The sequence below is a fragment of the Sander lucioperca genome, chromosome 20, assembly GCF_008315115.2.
Source record: "Sander lucioperca isolate FBNREF2018 chromosome 20, SLUC_FBN_1.2, whole genome shotgun sequence".
Lineage (NCBI taxonomy): Eukaryota > Metazoa > Chordata > Actinopteri > Perciformes > Percidae > Sander > Sander lucioperca.
The window spans coordinates 4,387,386-4,406,302 of NC_050192.1; the positions used below are offsets into that span (position 1 = coordinate 4,387,386).

The following is an 18,917-nucleotide window of genomic DNA, read 5'->3' on the forward strand; positions in this document are numbered from 1 at the left end:
AAGATGCGGCTGTTAATTAATATAAACAAAGATGGCAACCGGAAGTGACATGTCACCTCGGCGCGCACTTGTTTTTCTTCCCCCTCGTAATGCAGTAAACAATAAAAAGTTTATTAAATGATGCATGGAAATTTAAATAAAAAAATATACCTACTATAGACTAACTTTGGTTTTAAATGAATATAATATTTAAACATTTAATTTTTTAATTTATATTTTTTCCAGAATTAATGCAAGCAACAATATGTCAACTTTGTTTGGATGAAACACAAATTAAGCAATTTGGAAAACAGGTTAAAAAATGTCTTCTTTGTGCAGCCAGATGAAGCCCAGCTAGGTAGTGTCTGTGTGTGATCTGGAAATGTTAAAAACAGCAATAAATGTTGTCAAAAGCATACGCAATCTGTCAAAGTTGGGCTGGTATGTTTGTTTTTTAGAAAAACTGAGTATGATGCCTGAGATTGATTTCTGTTGAGTCAAATTAAATCAATGCAAAACTCTCAAATGTAAAAACAATGGGAGCAGGATGTTGATGTTATTTATCCAGACCATGACTTCACTGTCCACACTGGGATTTTTGCCAGACTGGACGACATTCAAAGCCCAGTGAGAAGCAACAGCTTTGTGCCAAGTTTTCAAGCAAGACTGCTTTCAGTGTGGTTGGACTATACTGTAAATACTTAGATTCAACATTAAGGTCTCTTTTGCAGATTATTATTTTAAACACAGCTACTAATAAAATGTAATATAGTAATTATTCTGCCTTTATATTTATTCACACTGCAACGGTCAAATAAAACTTGGCCAAGCTGGTCTCAAGAGTAGCATTCCCATTCATACTTACTTCATTATTGACAGATATATTACATGCCTCATGTTCAACAGCCAAGTTACAGAGAGTTGAGAAGAAAAGTGCTTCAGGACATCAAACCTTTTAAGATTGGGTTTAGGGGCACACACTATCTTTTTATTATTCTTCATTTACAGGAATTCTTAGGTATCTCTTGTTTCTTGGGTTACTTTTTGAAATACTTGGCATAGAAACAACTGGATGGCTATTGTGTAATATGGGAAAAAACGTACTTCATCATGTTGCCACATATGGTCTATGAGTCCAGAAGTGAGCATTTGTTCAGGTCAGAGTCTCTTCACGTTTCAGTGGAGGGAGTATTCTTTTCTCAAGGTTCAGTTCATAAACCAATATTTAGGGACACAGATCTCCAGCACAAATGCAATGTACCTTTTTAGAAAGTTCGTAAAACATAGTCTACATCTTATGTCTTATGTTTTTTTATTGTGCATCCATTATGGTCAAGAAAAACCTTCATAGGCCACTGTTACGGGCTAGACACTGTGATAGTGATGTGTTCCTTAGCTGTACAGTACCAATGCGGTTGAAACAATAAACACAACAAATTTCCTTCATAATTCATAGTCAACTAGTTCTTAAATGTTTGTCTGTAATGGCTTTTGAATTTCAGGATGACCCCTTTATTAGGTGAACCACAATCTTCACATTTCAACATCAATAATCAAGTGATTTCTGCACACATCTGAACTTTACATTTCTACAACTTTCAATCTACTTCAAATAAGATATGGGTTATTTTCTTGATATGCAGGAGGCAACACGGTGTAGCTATAGAATGATTTTTCATATCATGTAATGACTGTGTGTTTCTAGCATCAGTTCAGAAGTGCAAAGGTATTCATCGACTCCCGGTTGTACCGGCAGCACTATTACGATTAAGGTTGCGGCTAAGCTGAGGGAAGTGTACTGTGGGTGTTCTGGATGTTGGACCGTAGAGACCGAGATTTCTGGCTGCTGCCGATTTCCTGGGCTGCTTCACGCTAGGGAACGGGGAAAAGACCTGCTGTTTAGGAGTGGAGGCACCAAAGGACGAGAGCGCTGGGGTTGACGGGGAGGAGGATAAACGAGATCTGGACGAGGAAGAGATAGAGGAAAGTGAAGGAGTGGAGGGGGAGGAAGTTTTGTAAAATGTGGACGATGCGGACAGAGTGAGAGAGGAGAAGCCGTCAGCTGAAGGGGATGATGGGAGGCAGGATGTGGAGCTTGGCGCAGTGGTGGAGGGTGGTGTAGGAGAGGACGAGCAGGACGGACCGAGAGAAGCCAATGTAGGGACCGGAGAGGGGGACGGACTCAGGGTGGAAGGTGAGGAGTTGAAGGAGTGGTGAGGTGGAGGTAAAGCGATGGAGGGGAAGTGTCTATCAGAGGCGGTGCTACTCTCTGAACCTGAGGAATCAGACTCTTTGTGTCTGTTTGAGGATGGTGGAGGAGGGAGAAGGGGGACTTGGGGTGCAGGTTTAGACTCTGATATTGGGGGTTGTGTATTTGGGTTTGCGTTGTTGGGGGAGGTCAGATTTGATTCATCCTCTAGATCCAGGGAGTCCAGTTGCAATACCACCTCTGCAACTTCTGCTTCTTCTGTCCCACCTGCCACCTGTAGACCATCTTCACACACTGATGCTGTACCAGAGGGATCAGGAGAGGAGTCACTCCCCTCTTTCTGTTCCTCATCATTTCTCTCATTTTCCTCAATCCTCCTCTCCTCTTCACCCTCAAATCTCACTGATCCTCCTTCTTCCTCCCTCTCCTCATCATCTTCCCTTTCCTCTGAATCTCCAAAGCCCAGCTGTGCTCGGGCCCTGGCTATATTCCTTCGATGTACCCGGACGTGAGCACGCCAGGGCGACCCTGCGTCTCCTCCAGAGCTCCCTGGAGAACCAGTACTGTTGGAGAGCAGCGAGCCACAGCGCTGCCTGGCTGGGGAGCCCTGACTCTGGTACAGAGAAGCAGGTCGGGACCCTGGTAGTGTTGATGTGCTTGTGGATGTGGGTCTGGAGCACCAGGGATCTCCGCGTGGTTTCCGACCCAGAAGGAGGTGATTGATTACTGAGCTGGAAGGGTTGAGTTGGGAGGCCAGGACACGGGTGGCGGGGCACTTGTCTGGAGGGGAGGTGAAAGGTGAGGGGAAAGACACAGAACACATTAAACCAGGCAGAAAATATCATTTTAAAAATAATTTTATGAGTGTAAGTGAATTGGTAAACTGGATCTTTAACCTACAGTAAGATAGATTTGTCTTTAACTGAGGTTACAGTGACAAAGATCATCAGAACTCAACTACCAGCAGTCAGCGACATCTTTGAGGCCCGATGCCGAAGCAGGGCATCTAACATCACCCGTGACCCAACCTCCCTGATTCAGATTCAGGACCATACAAGCCCGGACTACTAGACTGAGAAACCATTTCTTCTCCCATGCAGTAAAACTGTTAAATGGTTCCTAGTCTCATATCACAATTCATCAAACCACCTCTGTTTACACCTCCAAGTTACTTATTTATTTATCTATTTATTTATTACTGAGGCTGCTAACTAATCAGGAATGTGCAATACCTACTCTGTTATCTGTAAAGTCCATTATCTACTTTTGGGACTTTTTCACTTATTGCTCTTATTGAACTGCCTTTTGAAAAAATGTTTTTAAAAAAAGGAGGAAGGGAGTACCAACGTAATTTCATTGTAATACTGTCAGACAGTGGTGCAATGACAATAAAGCTTCTTATGAAAGGGAATTGTGTTATCAACCAGTTCAGTTAACCTGAAGAATCTATTGTTTTTTTGTTAGCCAATTAAATAGCAATTAAGATATCTTACTGTATATTACATTTAATCTAACTTCTTTACTGTTACTGTGTAAATCAGAGCAAGCATCACAGCAGTACAGTAACTGGGTAATTACTATGGTTAACTGTATACTGTAATTAAAGTACATTTATAAATGCCAAATTGTTCAGATATAATTGTTTAAAGAATGATCTTTTATAACAAATTGGCTATCCTATGAAATCTAAAATCTATCCTAAGTTGCCAAAGTAATGTAATGTGTTTTAACATTAAAAAACATGGTAAATGTATAGTGATGTAAGTGAAAATAACAAATCATCAAATTTGAGAAGGTGTAACCAGCAAAGAATTGTTATTTTACTTAATAAATGATCCTAGAACAATGTATTTATACTTCAACATTTTCAGATCGCTTTCCTTTTGATTAATTCATATACTAACTGTATCAGCATGACAGTCATTGCATACATTTCCCATATCTGTTACAGCCAGCTGTTCAGAGCACCTCCATCAGACACCAGAGGGCGTGCAAAGTTTTTTGTTTTGTTTTTTTTCTCTGAAGGATTTATCATCATGGCTCTCCCAGAATGAGACAGAAATTACACTAGCAAGGTTTATACCGTATTGATTTCTCTCATATATTTTCGCCCCTTTTTCCCGATGTCAGTAAACTTTGTTAATGTAAACATGTCTTTATAAAAATGTGATTACTGAGCTTTACAAAGTGCGTTTACATGAGTGATGATTAGTGTGGCGAGATAGTTGGGAGTGTTTTTGAGTGTGTGCACAGATGTTTGAATCTGAAAGAGAAAAAAATAATCAAATCTCAATTCAATACTGTTATACAACCTTCACAAATTATATGTTAGCATGAGATTGGAGGAGAAACAAATAGAAGGAAGTAGAGGCTGCTGATAAAATGTTAGTGATAGGAGTTCGCCCCAAACCAGAAAAAAAACTCCAGCATACAGCCAAAAAAACATAAACATTTGGAGACATCTGTCACTGCTGAAGACATCCTCAGCGTTTTGTTAAATAATACATTAACTGATGCTTCCCAGAATTATAAGCGCATTAAAGGCACACAGTGATTGGTCATTATTAAGTGAAGCATGATAAAAATGTTAGTGGACTGTATACAGTAGCTAACAACATTAACCCAACTGTAATTTTCCAGCACTGAAACACATGTTTAAGTTGATTTATGCATCTGGTGGACTTGTCTTATGTACAGTGACAGGAGTCTCCAAATAAATATTTACTGTAGAATTTAGCTGGTTTATTGAACAACACCATCACCAGTTGTCCCAGCTAACTGTTAAATCAACTGATCAAATTAAAGCACGAGAGTGCAGCAGCCGTTTCAAAAATGCTCTCAAAATGCCAGTCAGTCTGCAGTACTCCTCTCATTTGACAACCGTCAAAGAGATGCATCTAAACATTCTTACGTTTTAAATATACTACATTTAAAATTGTTCTGAACACTCCAGCCACGTTGCTGTTTTACAAAGTGACTCATACATATACATGCATCCTCCAGCATTTTGAGAGCATCAAGAGGAAACTCCCAATGGTTAAAATAAGCATGAGAGGATTTGTACACCTTTAAATCTCGAAAGTGAATTTTTTAACTTTAAAAGTTGACTATGCACTTGTATAGAATATTAACTTTTTTTGTTATTGCAACAGTTTACAATTTATCCTTAACCCAATGAAAAAAATTAAAGGAAAACGCCGACTTATTGGGACTTTAGCTTATTCACCATATCTCCCAGAGTTAGATAAGTCCATACATACCCTTCTCATCTCTGTGTGTGTTGTAACTCTGTCTGATGCACCCACCGCTAGCCTAGCTTAGCACAGATGCTGGAGGTAACCGGCTCCATCTAGCCTACTGCTCCCAATAAGTGACAACATAACACCAACATGTTCCTATTTACATGTTGTGATTTGTATAGTCACAGCGTGTACAAATAACAAGGTCACATGAGACACAGCCATCTTCTAACCCTATATAAACTGGGAACTATATTCTCAGAAGGCGAAGCACTGCTACTTCTGCTACTTGGGCGGAGTGATTTGCACCTGAGAAGCAGAGGAGCAGAGAGTTCGCCTGGAGTTCTGCTAGCGCTGGGGGCATCAGACAGAGTTACGACACGCACGGAGATGAGAAGGGTATGTATGGACTTATGTAACTCTGGGAGATATGGTGAATAAGCTAAAGTCCCAATAAGTCGGCGTGTTCCTTTAAATTGGAAATCTGCTTGGGAACCCATGGTAGACGTAACTTATGATGTGGTCTACAAAAATATTTTACCAGCGTACAACACCATCTTCTTGAAATCATTCATTACTTTAATTCAAAGATGAATGAATCATTAGAGACCCTCAAATCAGCCCCAGAACACCCAGTTTGAGACGACCCTTTGGTTCAACACCAGTACCGTCAGTGTGGTGGTCGGTACTGTCGCTGGGTCTGTTGGGATGCTCCTGAGGTCCCCCTGCACTTGTGGCCACTTTGGGTCCCGGTCCTATGAGCCACACATCATCATCAAACATCGTAACTTTCTGCTGTGTGCATGTGTTTCTCTTCTTCTACCCAGGAAGTACTTTGTTTTTGCATGTCTGTGTTTCTTAGCGTATGCTCACAGTTATTAAAGAAGGAGCACCACCTTTGCTTTTTTTGTACTTTAATAAAGACTTGGACATTTACTCTATGGGCTATTCATTATTTTTGTTTTTAAATCATGCCTGTTAATAGGGTTTAAACAATAAAGGACATTATCTCTAAATTAAATAGCTTATTTTGTTCTAAAATAAGAATTTTGTTTGTATTTATGAACAATGGATCACTGCACCGCCTACAAAAAACAAATGCAGTTAATGATGTCTAATTTCTTCATGTGGTGAAGCATTATTAAATGTATAATAAAAAATGGAAATAAACATAAGTCCATCAGTGGCCCCACTGTCCTAAAGCGACAGTTTTCTAATGTCACTAATGCAAAAACAATGAACAGAAAAGGCAGTTGTGGTCTGAAAAATAAAAAGCGGAAATTGACTGATATACTGATTATGATCATTTTTATTCTTCCCCCCTACCTGTGCGTATGTAGAGTTGCATAGCCTGCTCCTGCTGCCGCCTTTTGATGCGTGTATATTGCTTCTTCAGGGCGTAGATGTCGGTGCTCATTCTCTCCATCATCATGCTGTTGATTGCTGCTTGATGCTCCGCCCTGGCACCTCCTCCACCTCCCCCTCCAGCTCCCACCGCTCCTGGGCTCAGCTCAGCAATGTTTCCCTGCTCTCCTCGCTGGTCTGGAGGTAGAAACAAGAAGAAGAAGAAACGCTGATGTCATGTTCTCCCAACATTAAACTCTTTTCCCACTTTGCTTATGTGCCTACACTTATTTCTGCTTTGTGGGATTTATTTCATGACTGGGATTTCGGCTTTCAGACTCTACGATTTGCAGAAAGAAATGAAGAGATTCAAAGATTAGAGTTAAGGAAACATTCCAGCACAACACACAAATCACAAAAAAAGCTCCTTTTCTTACTTCTTTGCTTTCATCCCCTTAAATCAGGATCAAGTGCCACAGAAAAAAGCATCTTGATGCTATCTGAGGAAGATGGCAAAAGAATTTGGAATTTTGTTTTATATTTAAAAGACCAAAATGCTTCTTAAACTACATACTGACAGTTTTGCAGACCACAGTAATGCATTCAGTCTAAAGTTACAATTTTCAAAGACTTTGGGTCTGATGAAAACATGCCAGCAAACTAAGTCAGTCCTTCCTGTTTTTTTCCCTCTAATGGCATCATCAACAGTATGCTTTAAGACAAAATCAAAACACTGAAGGTACAATGTTGTGACATTTTGTCAAGATATGTTTGACATTCACGTAACTGAAGTTCTGTTTGTTTTTCGTCTTCAGCTCTATAGGAAAAGGTCAGCGTGTTGGAAGTTATTTTTTCGATCACTTTGTCTTCCTCCTTTTGTGTTGCAAACACCAAAGCCGACCCAGCAGCACACAGTGTAGCTTGACGTGTAGCTTGTGTAGCTTGGCGGTTTAGGTTGTTTACCGTAATTATACTGTTGTCTCAGAATGACTGTGGTAATGATTTATTGATGTTCAGTTGCTACACTTAGCTCGTAAGAATAAGCCATGTTTCCATTTTGAACCAGGTCAACTCGGTTGTAAGGGGATCTGAAATGGAACACTGATTTCTATCTGAAGTCTTTTTTAAACCTCTCTGGAGAGCGACAACTACTGCGTCAGATCTTAACCAATTTCTTTTAACTAATTCCCTCAGGCTGTTTGCCTTTTTTTCCATCTTTAGAAGAGCTGCTGAAGGAGGAGGAAGTGGGGATTTGTCTGGAGGAAACAGATCAGAGACAGTTTGTACTTGGAGTCAAATTGAGGGCAGAACATGAGGATTTGGGGCAGCGGTTTGTCTTGAGCCACTTGGCTGCTGTCTCTGTATACTCTCCACTGGCTGCCATTGAAATCCTGCGTAGTAATGCATGTGGCTGCACTGACCTTTGAGATGTTTCTGGTACCTCTGCAGCTCGGGGGCCAGTAAGCCCCCCAGGGGACCCAGGCAACCGAGTGCCGTCACCACAGAGTCTTCATCATCCATGTCGGCATCGTCATCGCTCTCCCAGCTGCCCAGACCGCCACTACAACAAGATACTAAAGTCATCATCACTGCCACATGTTCCCATCACCACCATCTTGCACATACACAGGGTGGGATTTGTGAAAAAAGCAGAGGGGGGGGGGGGGGATTGAAATTCAATTAAATAATCTCAAAATGAAATAGCACAACATGGTGCCAACATCAAACGTGGCGCTTTCAAGCCGGAGCGCGGAGTTCACTTCGTGGCGAAAACAAAATACTTTCGCCCAGCCCAGGAAATGCTTGTTCGTTACTCTGGAATGTTTTAATCCAAACCACAATCTTTTTCCTAAACTTAACTAGTCGTTTTGGTGCCTGAACTTAACTGTCATCGCCGCAGTGATTTGCATGCACTATACATTTGCATTACCTCCTACATTCAGCAGGAACATGCAACATGTCACCCGCCTCTTTCTAATAGAACATGATACACAGCATAGGCGCCGATTTATGTTTACCTCCGTGGGTGCTCATGGGCGCACACCCTTTAAAAAAGAAAGTAGTCAAAAAATGTTTGTATTTCAGAACCATGGGAAATGGACAGCGACACGAACACACATGCCTATTAACTCAATAATAAAGCTGTAAAGTAGGCTATCTTTCAACTCAGGACAGCGCCACTTCTCACAAATATAGATAGGATTGGAGATGAAAAATTTAACTGACACGTAACCGCGAATAGGTTCGTGGGAAATAAAGAATCAATGCTTCTGACAGGGCACTGGTGGAACTCTCTAGCCTAGAAATCTAGACACACCCTAGCGGCAGCAAATGTAATTTGCAGCCAGGGTCAGTCTAGCAACTCTCCGTTGGCTTCCGAGGCCAATCACATCGTGTATAGAGTCGGTGAGCGGGCTTAACATAATGACGGCAGAGTTGCAACGGTTCCGTGTGAATTCCCTGCTATTTGAAAACAAAGAAGATGGCTGCTGCTGCTGGGAACAGCGGTCTTTCGAATCTGCTTTGGCTGCGACTCTGGAAGTTGGAGTTAAGCTTTTCTTTGAGAAAAGAACAAAGAACGGCACTGAAGTCATTCTTAAAAGAGGAAGATGTGTTCGGAGTTTTGCCGACCGGATACGGCAAAAGTTTAATCTATCAACTAGCGTTGCTCTGTTTGGCTATGAGTGCAGAGGGAATTTGAAAGACAACCGTTTATCCCGCCCCTCTCATTGAGCCCTGCCGATGGTGAGTTCCCAGACCCAACATATGGATGTGGGTCTGGCTTGTCAGGCTAGGAACTCTCTGCACTGGTGGTGGATGTCGTCGATGCACTTGCATCATTAGGTTTTGCTTTTTTAATAACAAATCTGTCCATTTTAGTCTCACTCTGATTAGCTAATGCACATGCACTCACTGTATAGTGGGAGGATTGAGGGGGGTCACTAAAGCGTTTGACGCTGTGATTGGTGGATAGGATATGGAGCAGGGGACTGACAGCGACATAACCAATTACACTATGACAGACGCTCCACTTAGCACCAACTGCAATGTTTAATTTTAAATGAATGTAGCCTACTGGCAGTCTGGCACACGTGGGTGCTCAGTATTTTCCGTGGGTGCTCGAGCTCGGAGCACCCACGGTATTGGCGCCTGTGATACACAGTATAAAAGAAACATTGTTTCAAAGTGCCACTAGTGGTCAAAAACTCCACAGGGTTCCTTTAAGGGCAGTAAGCTGTTGTTGAAATCCAATGAAAAGCACCAGTGTTTATTTATTATACTTTCTGAGTGCAGAACAAACCTTGCACTGGATTTGACTGACGTAGGGAACGGAGTGATGTTGTAGGTGTATTTCTCTCTCAGCTCAGCCAGTTGAGGGAAAGGAAAAACTGCCATGGAGTAAACCTCCTGAAAAAAAAGGTTAACAACGCATACATCAATTTAAAAAAATCACTCAAGAGGTTAAAGAGGTGTGAGCGGTTTTATTTAACCCGTACCTGCATGAGTTCAGGAGGATCGATGAGGTTGTTCTCCAGCATCTCCTGAGTGAGACAGCCCATGGTGCTGTAAAACTCGTCTGCTGTGTGACAGTACTCGATCCTCCTGGACAGAGACGACAGGAAGGAAGACGAACACGCTGTTAGATGCTCAAGATGATGAAGAAGAAGACATTTTCGAGTTCTACTGTACATTCTAGCATGTACTGCTTTAGTATTATCATCAGTTAAAGGAGTAGTGTTTTCAGTTTAGTAATAATTGCTATTAAATGTAATTATAGTTGATAGCATTATAGGTTTAGCATTACTCTGGGTTTCAGTGGGATTTTTAAGTGCTCCGTGGTTCAAAATCTGACTAGAACAAGACTGAATGGCAAATATTTAAAGCTTTAGTGCGTAACTTTTTAATATTAATGAACGTTACATTCAAGCCGTTGCCAAATGAGTTGCTACAAAGCTAATTAAGACCATCAGCTCCACACAACTCTCTCTGGATTTCTCAGTGTGGCTATGTTCAGAAGATTGTGTTGTCCGGGGACTTTCGCGCGCAGAAACTCGAGTGAAGATAATGACCTCTTCTGAAGAGTTCATCATATTTTTTTAATCCTCCATGTCCTCCTTGGCTACTGGCAACTGCGTGGAGGAGGGGTGGGGGCTGTGCGCGGTCACGGATGGCTTGTATCATGTGGACGTGCCGACAGTGTTGTTGTCAATACTTACGCTTACTTAGAAACTACGCACTATAGCTTTAACGATGAACAAGTCAAATCCTTATTTTTGTAATGGTCCACTCACTCTCCCAGTCTCTCCCAGATGGCGAGGGCGACCCGAAACAGCACCTCTGAACCCTCAAAGAAAACCGAGTCCCAGATCTTCAGCACGGTGGGCGCCGGCAGGCAGGTGGCGAACATGGTGAGGAACCACTGCATAGTGAACACGTTGGTCAACGGAGGCTCGTAGCTGCCTGAGAGAAAACAGTGTGTTATTTGGGATAGTAGGGGAGTTATACACACACACACACGCGCGCGCACACGCACACGCACACACACACACACACACACACACACACACACACACACACACTTATTCACAGAGACATGAACACACAACAGTTGCCTCTTTGCATAAAAAGTAAATGATTTACAGACGATGCTGTTTTCTCCGGCATCATTTAACAGTTAAAGCAGAATCAGGTAGCTTTGCATGCTGTTGGCACTGATTTACAGTGGTGCTCATAAATGTATGAACCCATGCTGAAGTTGACTAAAAAGAGGAATAAAAAAATCATCTTTTGGAAACTGATCTTAATGCTTTAATTACATTTTTTTTTTGAAAAATGAAAGACACCAATTTTCTTTGTTAATAAATAATGTATCGTAAATAAATAAATGTTCTTCCTTAAAATACAGGGGGCATAAGTGAGTACACCCCTATGTTAAATTCCCATAGAGGCAGGCAGATTTTTATTTTTAAAGGCCAGTTATTTCATGGATCCAGGATACTATGCATCCTGAGAAAGTTCCCTTGGCCTTTAGAATTAAAATAGCCCCACATCATCACATACCCTTCACCATACCTAGAGATTGGCATGTTTTTATTTCAGTTAGCCTAATAGCTGATTTGATTTGCATTGAGAGATGATTTTATGGAAAGTACCCCATGCCAATCTCTAGGTATGGTGAAGGCTATGTGATGATGTGGGGCTATTTTAATTTTTTTAATTAAGGCATTAAGATCAATTTCCAATTATTTATTTTTTTTTATTCCTCTTTTTATTCAACTTTAGCATGGGTTAATAAATGTATGAGCACCACTGTATATACCAGGTAGCAGCATTTCTGTAAACACTGACACACAAACACACAGATTTGTACCTCCAGCCTCTCTGTTGGCAGCTTTCTGAAGGTGGGAGAGATGCTGGGACAGTCTAGGCAGCTTCAGACGCAGCAGGTCTCTGAATACCGCCATGTCCACTGACAGGAGACAGATTACACATTAAAACACTACATTGGTATAAGATTCAACATGACGATAACCTGACAGTGTCAAATCGCTAAGTACTGTAGATGTCTCTTCATGTCATTGTAATTGACGCTGTAAATGTCCGATGGTTTGCTTTGATGAATGAGCTTTTTCATCATCGGATACCAATACCTTCCACATCACAACTACTATTGCCTAAACTAAAACAATTATTTTATCCATTGATTAATCTCCAGCTTATTTTCTTGATTATTTGATTAATATTTTGGTCTACAAAATGTCAGAAAATAGGGAAAAACGTCCATCACAACTTCCCAGAGCCCAAGTTGACATCACTGAATTACTTGTTTTGTCCAACCAACCCTCCAAAACCCAAATGCATTCAATTAAATTTAGAAATCCAACAAATAGTCACATACGAGAAGCTTGAATGAGCAAATGGTGTTGCATTCCTGATTAAAAATGACTTCAACAGTTACTGATCATCAGAATTGTTGCAGATTCATTTTCTATTAGTTGATTAATCTTTTCAGCTCTAGATCAGAGGGATTCTAATACAATGATCTGTCTCTAATGTATCTGCAATGTAGAGACGACATATTTTTTACTGAAAATAGACAACAAATTCTGTACTTTGTTTATACAAAATGATGGAACTTGTAGTTTCATTCTGGGCTGAAGTTGTTATAGTATGTGCTGTCTGTTTTGTTTCATCTTTTTCAGGATTGTCTTCGGTTTTATGAATATTAATGAATCAGCGTGTATGTGTGTCATTGTGTTTACCTGACAACGCTCGCAGGTTGTTGGCGAAATAACTCTCAGGCAGCACTTTGTCAATCAGATAGATCATCACCTGAATATAGAGGAGCGGAAAAACACAGTAAATCATTATTCAAAGGGGGCAGAAAGCAACGTAGAAACTCCACTAGGAAGAAACCGTTTTATTCCATTGACTTCTAGTGCTTTATATCAAAATGACATAAAGACACCCCCTTTTTCATACAGCATACCTTACATTTTGAGCATAAGTCTGCAGTCTAAGGTGAGCAGCTGCATCACAGGGTTCTAAGCAGAAAGGCCTGGGGGAACTTTATCAGAAGCAGATGCTAAGAAGGGTTGAATCTATCCTGTCAGATAGTTCTCATCCCTTACAGGCTGAATTTCAGATGTTGCCTTCTGGATCACGCTTTAAACTCCCCAAATTAAGAACCAACAGATATAAACACTCTTTTGTACCTGCAGCCATTCTACTTCTTAATGCTATAAAGAAACATAGATACATAACTTATTGACTTCCTATTTGTTGATTGTTTACTGTTTTTTATTGTTTTTAAATATGCCTGCAAGGTAGGCAATCTCTGTAGTGTGTGTGTGATTGTGTGTGATTTGTACTATACTATCTGCTGCACAACAAATTGCCCCATTGGGGGACAAATAAAGTAACTTGACTTGATTCATTTCACTCAGTCTTAGCATGTTAATACTGTTACTGTGCGTGTGCGTGTGTGTGCATGTGCATGTGTGTGTGTACCTTTAGTGCATCGCTCTCATGGCCCTCTGTAACTTCCAGTATGAGTGCAGCCAGTACGTTGAATCCTTGGCAGTAGCCCACACTTTTATTCCAGCGGGCGTACGCCAGCAGCACCCTCTTCAGCACCACCCTGTCCTGCTCCCCCTCCTGGCCACAGTACGAACTACAGCCCGTCCTGTGCAGGTCCTGGACATAAGAAGGATGTACAGTATGGATTATTTCATTATAAGTCCGCGCATTAACTGGATGAGTGAATGATCCTTTTATGCATTTAGGACAGAGACGGTAACGAGAAGACAAACACAGGGAAGAAGATGATCGAACTTTGCCCTGTTGATGGAAACAGCCATTACTCTGTTGAATCTCTGAGTCACTGAGAAATAGAGCTGCGGTGTTTCCATGATGCAGTCATCCCGTTCTCTGACGCACATTCATTGGTAAACTTCCTCTACCGGACATTGCTCTTCCTCTTATTAGTAGGATGTGCTCATATACACTCAGTAGTAGAACATCAAGTAGGGCTACTGATCGGAAAATATATTGTGTGTCTATCATTGATGAAAGCAGTCATTACTGTGCACTTCCTGAAGATCACTCGTCAACAAAATTCACTTCAATTTATTTATAGTATCAATTCATAACAAGAGTTATCTCAAGACACTTTACAGATAGAGTAGGTCTAGACCACACTCTATAATTTACAAAGACCCAACAATTCCAGTAATTCCCCCAAGAGCAAGCATTCAGAGCGACAGTGGCGAGGAAAAACTCCCTCTCAGGAAGAAACCTCGGACAGACCCGGGCTCTTGGTAGGCGGTGTCTGACGGGGCCGGTTGGGGGTGCGATGAACAGTGGCAATAATAGTCAACAAAATAGTTTAGCATAGTTCAACAGGTTCAGACTAGTGATGGGCGAACGAAGCCTTGTGAAGCCTCTGAAGCTTCTCCCTGATTGTATATCAAAATGATCCGAAGCATCAAAGCGTCGAAGACAACACAGTGACATCTGGTGGTCAGCAGAAATGACAGCGGCTATGAACTCGACACAGCCAAACGAAGGTTACAACATGAACATAGGAGAGACAGAATGGACACATGCATATGGCATGACATGACTGAACTTGAATTAAATGACATGAACATGACATGACGGAATTAAAAATATAAAGCCTATGTTTGAATATAACATAATATAATAATATAAACTACTGTGATCAGGATTTGAATGTAAGTATGTTTAATTAGGCTAAATATGGATTCAATAAACTGCAGCAACAATGCCACCTTCTACCGCTACATAGAATTACAGACAGGTGTATGTAAGAAGGCTAATTTCCATTAATAGGCTAATCGAATAAATTGCAAGCCACACTCATAACTCCTGTGATGTTCTAGTGAATTCTAACGGGCCGTTGGTAAGCACGCAGCGTAACATGAATCCAGCAAACCCTTCCGGAGTTTCAGTGACGTTCGAAGCTTCAGACGTCATCAGTCACGTGCTTATTTCAATTCGATACAAGCTCCAACACTGTTTCGAACCAGTGTGCTTTGCGGGAGTGATGCAAGCTTCGGTGCCTCGGTGTCAAACGTCCCATCACTAGTTCAGACTGCTTTGTAAAATAGCTTGTTTGTCTTGAGTTGAAATGAAAGCCTCTTTTTCCTGGACCTCAATGGCACATAGTAGCCAGAACTTTTTGCCCAATATTTCAGAATCATATAAGGCTATTAAAATTGAATTTTAGATGGTCAGTGTTCGCTACCTCGGAAAAACTAAAACCAAAAAGTGTGACCAAATAATCTTAACTCAAGGTCAATTTAATGCCTTTTCTGGAGCTTTTATACAAATCTTACTGTCTTCAATAATGAATGCAGATTGTTCATTAGTACATATGCATTAAAAACTAGGTACAATACACCTGAAAAGATCTTGTATAGTGTGAGGAGGAAACCAGCAACATATGAAATAATTTAGGGGCTCTTTGTTTGTCTCTTTGTTTGTCTTTCTCATGTGTATTTCTATATGGAAAATGGCTATTTTGATTGAATACAAACATCTTCAAAAAAACGGGGTACGATACACACCAATGACCAATATCATTCTAAACAGGCTGCGGTACCAATATTGTACTAAAGTATTAATATGTTTTGGTGACCCTGAACAATCTCTACATCTCAATCTGCATGCTATGGGAACAGGCTGACGCGTCAACACTGTGCTGCTAACTCAAGGCACACACTTTTAACACTCAAATGCTCACTAGCCCCGTGCGTGCATACACACACACTACACATACACATTCATCTCACCCCCAACCCCCCCAACACAACAATACAATCTGGTTACCTTGACGATTTGGATGCCGAGGGAGTCATCGTCAGGGTTGCTCCGCTCGTTAAATGCGAAACGAAGCGTCTTCTCCCAGTCAATGGAGATACTGTGGAGGTACTGGTCTGCTAACGTTAGCCAAACCTGCAGAAAGACAACAGCCGCAGATACACAAAGAACCACATTACTTCTAGAATAATATCAACAGATGAACTACACCTATATATATCAGGACAGGTTTCCATTCACTGTCCCTACTGAGTCATATAAAGAAATATTGAAACTTTCCTAGTTTACCTTCCACAATATTCCTCCAGCACTTGTGTAAAAGGCCCCTTGTTGACAGTGATTCATTTTGTTTTGCAAGTTCAGGAAAGAAGACAAGATTTCATTGTTCATCTCCCCTGACAAGATGAAAGTAATCACTTCCATTTCCCTGTTCTCTTCTCCCAAGAGATGAAGTTATTATGATGTGAGATGGATGGAGCATTGTAGACAAAGCGCCTCTGCATATTGTTCCTGTAGACAATGTGGCCTTTCTCAAGACTGTAACACTGCTTGGAGGTTGGCAGTAATAAAGAAACACACACTTTTCTTGTAATAGCATGACTCATCACTTTCTTTAATGAAAAATAAAAAACCTCTGGGTTCAAAACAGACACAAACAAAGAAGAGAACTACATAAGGTCTTAGTTAATCAAAATGTCTTTTGATATGGGAGATATTTCTGCCCCAAACAGAACAAGGGTTGTTGCTCAGAGTTTATGCAGACATTTACTGAACATGCAACAATTACAAGGCTGCAATAGGGCTGCTAGTTTTACTATTTCAAAATACTACTTACATTTTATTCCATGTATAGCTCAGCGAGTACAGCAAATCACTGCATTGCCACCACTGGGAAAAAGAGTGCCAACAATGCCATATGTTATACTTAGTTTAAGTGACATACCCTCTTCCTCCATTCCTTTGGTATCCCAGTAGGGAGCCTAGCCACCGCTTTAAGGGCGTCGTACCACTGTGGGGAAGAAAATATACATAGTTTTATGTACCCGTATTATTAACCAGCGCATGGCACTCAGGCCACTGTGATATTAATTATTAATGTATAATACTATATTATTTACTGTTGTTAAGAGGAAAATAGATCTTCAGTGTTTAACAATTACCACATTCATTCTCACACTAAAACACATATAAACACACAACATTAGATCAACAGCTTAAAGCAATAACAAAACAGTAAGAGACAAATTGGAGCATGTTGAATCCTAAACTGAACCGAGGGGTTGTAGCATATGTTTCGACCTGCTGGAATCCATTCTTTCCCAGCGATGGTTCGATGGTAAACTTCAGCCTCGTGTCAACTCCTACAAACAAACAAGAGACACCGGGTCAGACTAGTCTGGAGCCAGATCTGGGTTAGCTAGCATTGTACAAGATCCTAACGTTATTCTACAGTATTCACTATGTATACTAAGCATCTCAATGTGGAAGAGGGGAATATTAAGGAGATAATCAGACTCAGTCTGTACACCAAATGGCATCAAGCAGCTTTTGGTTGACCAGAATGATGAGGCAGACTAAATATAACAGAAGGAGGGCGCCCGGTTAGCTCAGTTGGTAGAGCAGGCGCCCATATACAGAGGCTTACTCCTCGACGCAGCGGGCCTGGGTTCAACTCCGACCTGCGGCCCTTTGCTGCATGTCATTCCCCCCCTCTCTCTCCCCTTTCATGTCTTCAGCTGTCCTGTCAATTAAAGGCCTAAAATGCCCAAAAGAATATCTTTAAATATAACAGAATGAAATGTATGACACCAAGTTCATTTTTAATATAGGCCTATGTCTCAAACCAAAATTAAATTCATTCTGTATTAATACCTTTGTACTTTTACTTAAGTAAGACTTTGAATGCACGACAGAATATGTTTACACTGTAATATTGCTCATTTTACATTAATTCATTATCGGAGTACTTCTTCCACCTCTGTAGCCTGCAGAACAGACACAGGGTATTATAGCCATCATATCAGACAGGGATGACACTGACCAGACCAGATGTGACTTTTAATAGGAATTAAAATATCAGCCTGGCATACTGGTCTGAGCTCAGTCTGTGTGTTTAATTGTGCGTCTGCATGTTTCAGAAGGCGAGGAAGCCATCCGCTGCCAAAGTATCAGCTTCTGTAACCACAGATAGCACCTTTTTCACACATATACAGTTGATGTCGGTAAACAGACATAACTGTTTATCACATAATCAAAATAAAAAAAAAAAAAAAAAAAAAAAAAGATCCAACCAGCGGAAGCTCTTTAACCACGATGTTATCAGACAAAACAATAGATTTAAGGCTATAGTTTTTGTATTAAAACATTAGATTTATGAACAGAGTTTGGTGAGACACTTCACGGAGTCGTCGCTGTCCATTTCCGCGTGGTGCTGAATCCGCGTTTAAATCTCTCGCTTCACTGGAAAATCGATTAAAAATCTCTTTGCGCGCGCGCGCGCGCACGCACCCACCCACCCACCCACACACACACACACACACACACACACACACACACACACACACACACACACACACACATTTTGAGGGTAGTAGGCTAACCCCCCCCCCGAAGACCAAACGGAAATGAGACTTTGATCTGAAGTTAAGACGGAAGGTCCTGACATGTTTCGGCTCTGGGCCAACAGCGGCCATTTCTCTCTCTCTCCTCTTTCCCTCTCCATGAAGAGCCTCCGGAGGATTGGTCTGTCTGTCAAACGGCAGCCGATCGCACAACAAGTAGCCTACGAACAATTTAATGTC

General features: G+C 41.1%; 1 protein-coding gene across 5 annotated transcripts in view; it reads right to left on the reverse strand.

Moving 5' to 3' along the window:
* Nucleotides 1-754: 754 nt before the first annotated feature.
* Nucleotides 755-18,917, reverse strand: part of tbc1d30 (TBC1 domain family, member 30) — a 35,885-nt gene continuing 17,722 nt past the window's right edge. For 3 of the 5 annotated variants that reach the window (XM_031313700.2, XM_035996132.1, XM_035996133.1), the window contains 13 exons: nucleotides 17,416-17,477; nucleotides 17,060-17,125; nucleotides 16,126-16,251; nucleotides 13,783-13,968; nucleotides 13,035-13,104; nucleotides 12,143-12,241; nucleotides 11,064-11,232; nucleotides 10,269-10,374; nucleotides 10,073-10,179; nucleotides 8,193-8,332; nucleotides 6,754-6,969; nucleotides 6,096-6,182; nucleotides 755-2,968 (listed from right to left, as the gene is read on the reverse strand). In XM_031313700.2, coding sequence (XP_031169560.2) covers nucleotides 1,710-2,968; nucleotides 6,096-6,182; nucleotides 6,754-6,969; nucleotides 8,193-8,332; nucleotides 10,073-10,179; nucleotides 10,269-10,374; nucleotides 11,064-11,232; nucleotides 12,143-12,241; nucleotides 13,035-13,104; nucleotides 13,783-13,968; nucleotides 16,126-16,251; nucleotides 17,060-17,125; nucleotides 17,416-17,477 — 2,693 coding nt within the window. In that variant the 3' untranslated portion in view covers nucleotides 755-1,709. The remainder of the gene's footprint in view (nucleotides 2,969-6,095; nucleotides 6,183-6,753; nucleotides 6,970-8,192; nucleotides 8,333-10,072; nucleotides 10,180-10,268; nucleotides 10,375-11,063; nucleotides 11,233-12,142; nucleotides 12,242-13,034; nucleotides 13,105-13,782; nucleotides 13,969-16,125; nucleotides 16,252-17,059; nucleotides 17,126-17,415; nucleotides 17,478-18,917) is intronic. The other 2 variants (XM_035996131.1, XM_035996134.1) reach the window with 1 other exon arrangement.